We start from the raw sequence: 12,258 nt of genomic DNA on the forward strand, positions 1-12,258 counted from the left end.
CCGCTACCTGACGTCCTGCTGTAAACGTGTCTCTTCAACCGTCTCTGGCTCTTCACTCTCCGGTTCGGGTTCCGACTCTGGTTCGTACATAAATGCCTGAATTCCGTAAGGTTCGTCATTTAGTGTGTGTGCCATGACAGGGGGCTGTTTATGTTTTGGAGTCTGCATGCAGGCAAGCCCCCCCCCCGGCTCTGTCCTTCCTGCGGCGAATCAACGCGCGCCTCATTACATATTATACAATGCACATCCGGACCAGTCAAAACCTCGCGCGTAATCTCGCGTGATAAAATCGCGGTACGAAAAAGGGTCAGAACAAGCTCAATGTTTGATTAAAATTTTTTTTTTTTTTTCTAATAAGTTTTACGAATTGATCCAAAGCGATCCAAGGGAGGCTGGATACGTATAAAACCAGGTTATGACTCCTTTAAGAATGTTCTTAAAGGAGTCATCACCAGGAAATCGCAATTTCTCTTGTTAAAACATGCATATCTGTGTTTGACCTCAGTTGAAACTTGCCTGAAAGGCTGGAGTTTGAAAGTGGCGCCGTTTTTTCGCTTCTGCTCTTTTTCCGAACAGGAATAGCACACAAGGGTGTGCATTCCTAAAGCACGAGATTTTGATTCTGCGCCTTCGGTGACGTCACCGTGGCGGCTACTTGCATAAGCCCACCCCTCTCTCACCACCCAACCCCGTCCCGTCCGCTACCTGAAATCGCCGAAGCGCCGCCATTATGTTTTGGAGTCTGCATGCAGGCAAGCCCCCCCGGCTCTGTCCTTCCTGCGGCGAATCAACGCGCGCCTCATTACATATTATACAATGCACATCCGGACCAGTCAAAACCTCGCGCGTAATCTCGCGTGATAAAATCGCGGTACGAAAAAGGGTCAGAACAAGCTCAATGTTTGATTACATTTTTTTTTTTTTTTCTAATAAGTTTTACGAATTGATCCAAAGCGATCCAAGGGGGGCTGGATACGTATAAAACCAGGTTATGACTCCTTTAAAAACGCTAAAAGACATCGTTATCAGGAAACCGACCCCACACTTCCCACACCACTACCCTTCATCTATTAATCCCTTTCATGATCGGGAAAACTGCATCACTAATGTAAACTGTCCAAGTGTGCAGAGATTCTCCCCAAGAGGAGCTCATAGATGAATGAGTATTTGTGACCTATTTCATACTGCTGATATTCATGCTGGCTTAAATATTTGGACAGTTTTCCTTCCTAGTTATTGGGTCAAACTGACCAAAGATGTGAAGTCAAGTGCAAACAGTGCTGCTGTGTTAGACATACGATACACAGATAGTTGTGTACATTAATCATAATTCATCAACACTTACCCTATGTATCTGGGTCCGGCTTAACTAGGCTATTTTCAAACTCTGCTTGGGAACGGTTTCACTGCTATACCATACATACAACAATACATATCTGCTTACATACGTTTACTGTGGCGAGTGGGGAGGGTCTGTTAGTAGTCATACTGATAGCTAAATGAAGTGACCTTCTTTAAGGTGTAGGTAAGGCTATTCAACTATATTGTTCTGGGGGCCACGTTTTCAGAAAACTAAGGGGGCATTTTCTATGACCCACTCAACCCCTTTCTGGCCTCATGAATTCACTTTTTGTGTTTTTGTTCATTTAAAAAATACAAGAACGGCTGAACATGTCGCCGGCTGAAAAGTAAATCAGAAGAACTGCTATCAAAATTGCAGAAAGAGGAAGGACATCTCACCAAGCTCCATGCGACAAATTATTGTCTGTTCAAGAATAGCTACATACTGGCTCACTAGATCACGAAATGCAGCGAGCCATTCGCCGAGGAGGGATTTGTCAAAGAATGCCTTGTGGATTCTGTGGCCGTCTCATGCCCTGACAGGAAGGAGACGTTTGAAAAGGTGTTTCGTGGTGAACAGTGGGGAGGCGGGTAGTAGACGTAATGGAAAACTTAGAGCAGCAACTGGAAGGCAAAGTTGACACTTTTCTCTGGCCTTGGATGAGAGCTGCGACATACGGGATACAGCTCAGCTCCTGATCTGAGTGGGGTAACTCATTTAAAGTCAACATGTGACACAGCAATTATCTGTATCCTAGCTTTCTCCCATGACACCACAAACACAGGACGGGTCCTTACCGTGATGGCCTGGAGCCTCTCTTTCAGCAGGTCAGCCTCCTCCATGACGGCCTGCAGGACAGACAGACAGAGATATGGATACACTGACCATGAAGTCACACTGACAGCTGTTGTTGCCTGTTGGATTTGAGGTTGCCATATTGTTTGTATAAATATTTAATATATGCACTGCACACACCCACAGTATAATTTTAGTCATATAAACAGATTCAGTTTAAAACTTCTAGAGTCAACTTTCGCTTTTCAACACAGAATAACTACAATTTAATATCTATTATACATCTATTGAATATATAGTAGACGTCACTTGTTAAGTGGGAATAAATAATAAACATTGCAATGAAATAATATAATAATGCCGAATAGTTTTAAAAACTCAACATGATTCTTTTCCATCTTTATACAACAGCACAGTATACACTCACCCTAATCCATAATGTGACTGGATGTTTATTTCTATTCATATTATATCACAAGCTGTAAAAGGTCTGCGTTCTGTGTGAGAGTTGAACATTGCAACGCACAATATGGATTTGTGTATATATTTGCCTGCCAGAAAGAGAAGCAGCATGTCAGTGTCACATATCAGATGGATGATTTATCCAGCCGGAGGAACGCCACAATGACTGCCGTGAATGTAACACGACTGTGCTGATGTTCTGTACTAAAACGCACAACAGTGAATCAGAACGGAACGATCCGTGAAGGTTAACATGCTGACCCTTTGAAAAGAGAGCACTGGGTTCAGATAGAGACACATGACAGAGGACTTGTCAAGACATGCCGGCCCAGTCTCACAGCAGGGCGTCAAATAGCTCCGAAATGTAATCTACTGGTTTCATGTACAAGGATGTGTCTCTCAGCACGAAAACAATGTCAGTGGAAAGTTGATTGGGATTCTTTTCCATGCCGGACACATGAATTAAACACATCCATGTGACTATCAATCAATCAATCAATCAATCATTTATTTGTCATTGTCATAAATAACAATGAAATTCCGTTGGAGCATACAACCTTACATAGTGAAAAGTGCAAAATGTGCAATAGTGCAGAATCCCACGGGCATATCATTCATGTACACGAAAAAAGGACAAAAACACAAGGGGCGCCAGAGTACATTGTCAGAGGTAGTGTGAGGTAGTATAGTGTGTGCTGCAGCAATGCAGAGACCAGTTCACAGTTATTATAAGATGGAGTATTGTTAGTGTCCATGTGAGGGGGGGAGAGAGAGGAGGGGGGCACTGTTCAGCAGCCTCACTGCCTGAGGGTACAAGCTGTGGGACTATGTAACGTCCAGAGCTAGTGACGTAGTATTAGAGAACATTATCCACCAGACTAGTGTTGGACACACCTTGTCCCAAAATGTTGTTGTTAAGTGGCCGCGTTGATGATGGTATTAATAAACTAAGAGGTTTTGTTGTCTAAAGCTAACGGTGGGTTTTGTAGCTGACTGACACCCTCACCTACTGACTTTCCTCTCCTCGCCTCTCTTCGTTGGGCCTCATTCACAAATATCTTCCTACATTTATTCTTAAATGTTTTCTTAAGAAAGGTCCTAAGAAGAGTGTATGTCAGATTCTTGATGTGTTCAGAAATGCTTGCACCAAATGTAAACACCCCGCCAATGCCCATAAAAAGGGGGACGAGAAGAAGAAAAATAATGTCGGAACAAAGATCCGCCATTTGCAACCTCTGGTTTCAGATCCAGGTGGACCAATCCAAAGCGTCTTGAATTCACAGATACAGTAAGTCAGATATGAGAGTTTTTCCTTTTGGTCACTCCAAAGGGAAATAGGGGAGCTTTTGCCAGACCCCTGTGCAGGAATGTGGCTGAAATGTTTGCAGAGGAATGTGTTTTTACATCACATCTTGATATTCTGAACCCTATTCAATCCTCATTCATTACTTCATCGACGCAAACCTTGAGTTCCAACAGTGTCCATGTATGCAGTCAGCATTTAGTGAGAAGTTCACATGCTGCTGTTAGACTGGGCTGCCACGTTCCTGCATGTTTGCATGTTGAGAGGAGGGTTCTGTTAATAAGATATCATTAAGTAGAACTCCTCAGTGTCAGCATCAGTTGCTTGTGAATTTGTTTATGAATATGTGATTGATTGTTTCTCGGGTAAAAATAAACTACAGACGTTCTGACTCTTCACTGGGCCTGTTAGCACATCAGCAGCAAACACAGAGTTTAGCTCCAACAGGACTGGCATTGTGAGTTCCAATGTTTCCTCAACAAAAACGTCAAGGAATATCTTGTATACTGATCTTAGAGCAGTCGGAACCGAGGAAGTCATGGGAAAGTATGTATTCAAAAGAAAAGGTTATGATATATACACAGTAGAAAATGTTTCTCATCTCTTTAACCCTCCTTTACTGTATTTGTTTCACATCCACTTCAATGTGTACTGCTACTAAACAGTAACAAGTCAATTAGGTCTGCATAGACCTAGAGGGGAAACAGCTAGCTGTTGCAGGAAACATGATTGTCAACGATAAATGAGCAGCAACATGTTTATTTATGTGGTGCTGATGTTCACACTGCTAGTAGGAACTGCTGCACCTTCACTCCTGTCTGCTGTCCTTCTTCACTCCTGTCTGCTGTCCATATTCACTCCTGTCTGCTGTCTTTGTTCATCCTGTCTGCGGTCCATACTATGTGTAGTCCATGTATATTACTGACTGCTATCCATGTATTTTATTTATAGTGTCATATCAGAACAGAAGTTATCCATCCATCCATCCATTGTCTACCGCTTATCCTGTATTCAGGGTCACGGGGGGGCTGGAGCCGATCCCAGCAATCATTGGGCGAAGGCAGGGAACAGAAGTTATCTCAGGACATAATGCGAGACTAGCCTACGCTCTGGTTTTCAGAGTCAATGAATGTCAAAGTGCCATCACCCAAAAGCAAGCATGGTCACTAATGATTGCTGTTCATGTCCACTACTGTCTGCTGTCCACGGCCACTATTGTCTTCTTCCGTGTCCATTCCTGTCTGCTGTACATGTTCACTACTGTCTACTTTCTATGGTCCCAATGTGACAGCAGACAGTATACTAGCAGCATTGATCCATACCTGTGTAAAATACGATCTCTTTGTTTGAAATTAATCTGGAGCTGACTTTTCCTTTTCTAGTCTTTCTCCTGTTACTGCTGTGTACAGGCCCCAGATCTAGTAAATGTCTTTTTGTTTGTTTGTTTATTCATTACCATGTAGGGTTAGCCAGCATGCTGGAGCAAATGGATTGTTTTCTTAGTTTGTTTGGCCTTGGCTCACTGTGACTCATATTATTTCAGTTTAACTTCGTTGTTTTGGAGTAATAAATAATGTTTCCTATCGGGGACCATGGAGGGGATGTCCTTTCTAAATGATGGAGGCATAAAATAATAACATTGACAGCCCACACGGTTGGTATTACAGTCTGTTCTAATACCATTTTATGTCAGGCACATATATTTTTAAACATGCTCAGCCCCCTCACACACATCCCAGCTACAATCACCCACACACGACCCAGGCACACATCAAACAACAGATATGCAAATGTTCAGCTGGTAAAAGGAAAGTACTTCACAAGAACTACGGCACTGCTTTAAAATACACTCAAATACAATGATAATGGTATTTTTAGCCACAGCTACTAAAACACCAGCCATACTAATGCTTGTAACGTAGGCTTTATACAAGAAGTGGATGAAGTCATCGTGATGTTACCCATTGGTTTGTGGACTACGGTTCTGAAGCCTCTGCATTTTGGACGTCGCCATCTTGAAGCTTACTATTTTGGTTTTGGATGTCAAAACATCATCACTTCCATCGTTGGTTGCAAAAATACAAGATGGCGACAACCAAAAATCCATGACGAAGGCGACCAAATTGCTGAATTCAAGACTTCAAAACCGTATTCCACAAACCAATGGGTGATGCCACCATGACTACGCCCACTTCTCATATACATTCTATCATTAGCTCAGAGGGCTATTATGCCTCCAGCTGGCTTCCACCAACAATTAGTTGTGTATGTTTATACTACAGCAATCCTTATAGTTCTTATTGGTTCTTCATCTGCACACGGCCTGCATGAGCCCAAAGCTACAGATTTAAATTCATTCATCAGTCTCTGTATTGGATGCACAAGTAGTAAACATTTTACTCATTATCATACTCGTACTTTTTCTCATTATCTCAGTAAAAGAGCAAACAAGCATTCAACAGAAAATGCTCAAGGGTATAGATATGGCATGGTGTGTGTCATCAGCATATAGTAAGAGCTGTCCCACTTTAGTCCTGGACTAGCTTCTGTATGCATTTGTTTATATTTAGGTTAAGATCGCTTTCATTTGATCTTTTTCGTTTTCAACATTTCACCTGAAGATATTCAACAAAATACAAGCAACGTGTAGCCACAGTGTGAAATGTCTATGTGGTGAGGTGATGAATGTGCTGCACTATGAACTTCCAGGATTAAATCAAAGGTTGACATTTGAGTGAGGCAAAGAAGAAGGAAGGAGGAGGGACTACTGAATGTCATGTTGCTGGTTAGACTGTCCACCTGTTGACACTATGGAGGTCTGATCCCACACTGACAGAAATAGAGGAGCTGCCGGGTGCACAGCTGGAACCACCTGACTCTGAATGTGTGTTTGCAGCAGGTGACATGTTGCTCCCGAAAAACAGCTGGTGTTAGGAAGAAAACCTGTCAATCACATTAGATGAACATGTGGTCAGACTTGCACTGAAAATCGTGACGCAAGACAGGAGCCCACACCAGGTGATCAGCCCCATAATCAGGACGTGTTTGGTGGTGTCAATACAAACTGATAGGAAAGATGCCATTTAGTTTCTTATGCCAGAAAACCCGACTGATGCAATGCCTGGCATTGACAGCACAGAGAAAAGAGTCCAGAATAAATGCTTTGGGCACATACTAATAGAGGACAAAGCCAGGAGAGCCAACAGCCGTCCCTGGATGCCATTACAGCACTGATAGTTAAAGTAGGTATAGTGCTTGAGTTAGCCAAAGTGCAGTCACTGGCATGTACAAGCTGTTTGGGCAGTTTCCAGAGCTTATTGGCTTGTAGACTTTCACTTCTCACCCCTCCCCTTGGAAAGCTCCCAAGGATAGGGAATATAAAAAGAACAGGAGCAGAAAATGGTCAGTGGTCATGTGACTAGTACAAATAGTATTAGATATTCTATTCAATTTAAAGAAGCTGCTCTTAAGTCTGGTGGTTCATCAGCTGATACTTTGTACACTATCTCTTCCCAGAATGCAGCAGGGTGAACAGGCTGTGTCTGGGTGGGTTTGTCACCAATATCACTGATGCTGGTAGATGGTCCAATGGTGGTGCCATTCAAGTTCACACATCAGATCTCACCAACCATGAACCAAGCATGGCAATGCTCAAGAGTTTTAAAGTGCAGCTCTTAACCTGATGCTTGTGGACGTAATTTACTTCTGTGAAAATAATCAAAGCAGTAGTATAATATGGATGTTTTTAAAGACTTCCTCATTCATAGTACTCCTGTAACATCTTCTTCTGCCTGTAAATCCCTTCAGGTCTTTTGTTTCAGTGCTCTGGTTATGATCCCTGCCTGACTCCAGACCCAATGACATGACCCCAATACCCCTGCCTGTCTGGCCATTCAGTCAAACTCTTGACTTCTAATCCCTGCTCCTCCTTCGTTAATCTGACCTATGATGGATTAACAGCAGACAGGCTGACATTGGACTCATTCATTACTGTACTGTTTGCTTTGCAGACACTAAATTATCAGGGTGATTCATTTAGTGTCATTGACTTCAGATTGATTTTTGGTGAGTCTTGAATGCATTAATAAATTGACTTCATGAGCCAAAATGAGCATTTTTCAACCTCAAACTTACTAGTACTTTTTATATTTACCCAATAATTTAAAACGAAACATTATTTGGCAACATATGCATATTCACTTTCTTTTCAATAGTTATGTGAGAAGATTTATATCCATCTCATGTCACACGTTTTTGGCCTTTCACGTGTTATCATCTAATTAAGTTTAAGCAATTAAGTGGCTTTTATTGTTTATACTGCTGTATTATACTGCTAACATGCTGCAAACAGTTAACAGTAGTCTTAAAATAGTGACAGGAACCATTGCATCATCAGATAATCAGCCATTCAGTTGTAATTAAAATGAATTGATTTGTTTTAAAATGGAAATGGAAAAAAGCATTTTGGGGTCAGAATAAAAAAATAATAAATAAAAAAGGGTCAGTTTTTGGTCATTACGTTTGCCTGTTTTACATTTTTGCACTGAAGAATGAATGTTTTTCATTTTTTTAAAGAATCAGCTGGTCTGTTTCACTGTAAACTTGCCTCCACTCTACATTCTGTTATAGCATTTCAAAATAAAATCCATGTTCCCTGAATTTAAAAGGAAGTGGTCCACAGTCACGCACTAATTTCACTCCAGATTAATAGCAGACCACCTCAGAATGCACAAAAAACAAAAAACTAGAGGCCCATTTTATTATTATTTAGTTTGAATTCTGTCTGATTTTGTTTTGAAACGAAATAACCTAAGAACAAATGATACACTGATTGAGCGCCTTGGGTTTCAATTGTATTTTTGGTATAAAATGCAATGTTTTTAAATAACCGTTTCTGAAAGGAAAATACAATGACCAAAAATGCAAGGACAGTTTTTGCAAAATTATGTTCGGCCTATATCTAGAGAGAGATGTATGTTTTTTGTTTGTTCAATTCTATTTTTGTTTTTCAAATACAAATGAATTACAGATTGTCTGATGATACATTTGGAGTTGTTGCCACATGTTAAATGTCCAACATTCACTTTCCTTTAAGCTCCAGTTTGGTCTTCTTCTGAGAAAATGATCCGGCTCTTTAGCTGCTAAGCAACCAAGAAACACTAACCTAACCTTTCATTTTTACATTTCTGTAAATGTCTTGACATTTGTGTACGGATTAAACACATACAACATGTTAGTAGAGGTGATGTTGAACACAGCAAGTCTAGCCCCCCCGAAATGATTCAAATATTTCTGCAAAGCTAGACTAAGCTTGCCCTGAATCCAAAGATATCCACCTTAACACAGACAAAATGCAAATTAAGATTTATTTATTTCTTTTTACTAAATACTTGGCTAATGAAATACTTGTTAATTGCACTAAATGCCTGAAGCAAAAATGGATCTGTTATTACAAAATACATCAAATAAACTTCAGTTGATGCTGTTGGAGATAACAGTGAAATTTCAAGCCCTGACAGATGTGAAAAAATGAGCTCTCTAATTCATGAGCGTCCTCCCTCTCCAGCTCTGCCACCAGGATGAAATGTTGAAATGACTGGCGTGAGTGGGAAGGAAAGGCCACGAGGTGACTCGTTTTCTGCTGGCAGCTCTCAACAACAGCATGTAAGTGGGAGTGTATGACTGTGTGTAGTGAACATACATGTAATGTGATTTCGGATGAGCATGAAAATATGCAACCCAGTCTCACAACAGATCGTGAAATATTCATGCAGAGCAGTATGTTGGTTTCATCTACAGGGACAGTAACTTTTCTTCATGTCTTTCAGCACTAAAACAATGAAAACGGAAAGTTAATTAGAATCCTTTTTCGTGATGGACAAATTAATTAACACACATGGGACTAGGCAACATCCAGAAACAGTTATGTAGTATTAAATATGAGAACGATTACTGATGATAGCGGCAGGGGAGGTGAATGTTGGTTTTGTTGTTGAAAGCTAACAATGGTTTTGTTGTCTGAAGCTAGCATTGATGTTTGCTTTATTGATTAAATCTAACGTTGTTTTTATTGCCTTAATCTAACATTGGATTTATTGCCTAAATCTAACGATGGATTTGTTGCCTAAACCTTAAGTTGGATTTATTGCCTAAATCTAATAATGGTTTTGTTTTCTAATCCTAAAGTTGTTTTTGTGGTCCAAAGCTAATGATGGTTTTGTGTTAGAATTCTGTGGCTGTTTCAGTCTCTGCTCTGGGGTCCGATATTAATGCCACCCTAACATGTTGTTGTCTCAACCTAACATTGTTCTTTTGTCTAAATGTAACTACATAGTTATTTTAAGCCCAGCCTTGATGTCTTTACTAAATCCAACGTTGTTTTGTAGTATAATCTCATCCCGACTAAGAGGGAAAAAAGTGGTCTAGGCATGAACGATACCTCCATTTGGAATACTTCAGTTTGAAACTTATGCTGAGCAACAAAAAAACATTTTAATGTGTCCACATACACGAAACACCAGACATCAATTTTGTTACAATTTCATGAATTGCTGTGTTGAAATATGATGATATGTCATGAGGTGACTGCTGTTTGCATGCATGTTCATCTGTGAGTACAAGTCTTATTAGTTAAAGCCAGACCCCACTTGGCGGCTGCAAGCGGCCGACAGCTTAAAGGAATTAAGAGATTAAAGAATCAAAAGACCCTTGTATCTTATTTTAGCTCCTGTAACAACAAGTTGCCTCTGGATTGCTGATTTATGGCAGAAACGATGGACAACACAGTGTTAATCTGTCTAATCGACAGCATCTACTTGAAAGTGCTCATGCAATAAATGCAAAGAGTACTGGTGACAGAGGACTACTCACCGTGTGTGTGCTGTGTGTCCTCGGGCAGCTGACAGCAGAGCAACTGAGGAAGGTAGAGCTCACTCTCACAGCGTATTCAGTATTACTGAGCCCGAGGCTGGGAAAGCAGGATCGGCTGAGAGAGATTCTGACTGACTGGGAAGACTCACTCTCACTCCCTCTCTCTCTCGCACTCTCTCCCTCCCTCTCTCTCCCTCCTTCTCTCTCTCTCTCTTTATCTGCTCCCCATGAGTCTGTCACTGAGCCCAACCAAGTGCCTGAAATACCTCTGCCAACATATTTCTCCACAAATGTGTACACACACATACACACAGAAACCAATTACATTCATATCAATACATAATGAATACATATATATACATAGATGCTGCAATAACACAAAGTACCAACCTACAAGTATGCATTTGCAGAGTTACCCCCAAACCCCTTTTTTTCTAACTGAATTCAACATATGGTACATCTATAGTGACTGCCCTCTACTGGTTGAAAACAGGCTATTTGATATTTGCTATAAGCTGATCTGGAGTCAGGGATGAGTCAGCTTTAGACACTAGTGAAGCCCCCCTCATCTCCCCACCTATAAGACCAACAACTCTGTTTCTGCAAACTGTGTATTAGTGAGTATTAGTGAGTAGCCCTGAGCCTTTCAGTGAGCCTGTGAAAAGCTAATTCTTATGGCTAATGCTAATTACTAGCATACACATATTCTAGCCTTTTATGTAAACTCAAATTCACAAATGTTTATAAGAGTTTAAACTGTATATTGTTATTGTAACAGCACTTAGCTAACCATAATGATAACAATAGCCAGCATGCTAGCAATTAGCATTAGCACTAGTCATTATCATTAGCATTAGCTAATGCAAAGGGCCATTATAAGTAAGTTAATAACAGTGAAGTCCAGCTACCGTACATGTTAAAGTTATGTAGACCGAGTCCAGCAGTTCACAAGGTACTTTTTATGTTCGGTAACTGTAGCATGGAATGGAATTAGCAAGCTAGCTAGCTAGCTAACTAGCAACCCCTAAATGAGTGAAACTGAATCATCTACTCACTCTGTTCACAGTGTAAAGCTCATTACTATCAGCAGATACGTCATCAATAACACTGATTCACCAGACTTTTATCATTTCAAAAGGCCTGTGATTGTAATGTATTCACCAAGTTCAAAAGGCAACTTGGGAAACTCGGATAAAATGCACTTATAAGGAAATGGGTGATGGTTTGCTTCAAAATGTCAACGAATTCCAAGTTATCGGCAATTTTTTTGAATGGCAGTTGCTCAACAAGCCTCTCTCCCTGGTTCGCCACCATGTTGTCGGACCAGCTGCACATTAACATGGACGTCTCTCCACCTGGTCCCGCCTGCTCTGTCTCTCCACCCAAAGACTTCAGATTGTGATGACATCACATACACAGATACATTTCTAGACCATAGCAATGTTACTGTGTCTTGTTTTATAACAGTTGTGTTTTTAGGACGTTA

The 12,258-nt window shown here is 40.8% G+C and overlaps 1 protein-coding gene across 2 annotated transcripts in view; it reads right to left on the reverse strand.

Annotated features, from left to right (window-relative positions):
• The window catches only part of LOC311029043 (palmdelphin-like), an 81,239-nt gene extending 70,293 nt beyond the window's left edge, over positions 1 to 10,946 (reverse strand). For both annotated transcript variants that reach the window (XM_084033912.1, XM_084033911.1), the window contains exons 1-2: positions 10,773 to 10,946; positions 2,140 to 2,190 (exon numbers count right to left, since the gene is read on the reverse strand). In XM_084033912.1, coding sequence (XP_083890038.1) covers positions 2,140 to 2,184 — 45 coding nt within the window. In that variant the 5' untranslated portion in view covers positions 2,185 to 2,190; positions 10,773 to 10,946. The remainder of the gene's footprint in view (positions 1 to 2,139; positions 2,191 to 10,772) is intronic.
• Between the last annotated feature and the right edge of the window lie 1,312 nt (positions 10,947 to 12,258).

The sequence above is a fragment of the Eutrigla gurnardus genome (genome assembly GCF_963514095.1).
Source record: "Eutrigla gurnardus genome assembly, chromosome: 18".
NCBI lineage: Eukaryota > Metazoa > Chordata > Actinopteri > Perciformes > Triglidae > Eutrigla > Eutrigla gurnardus.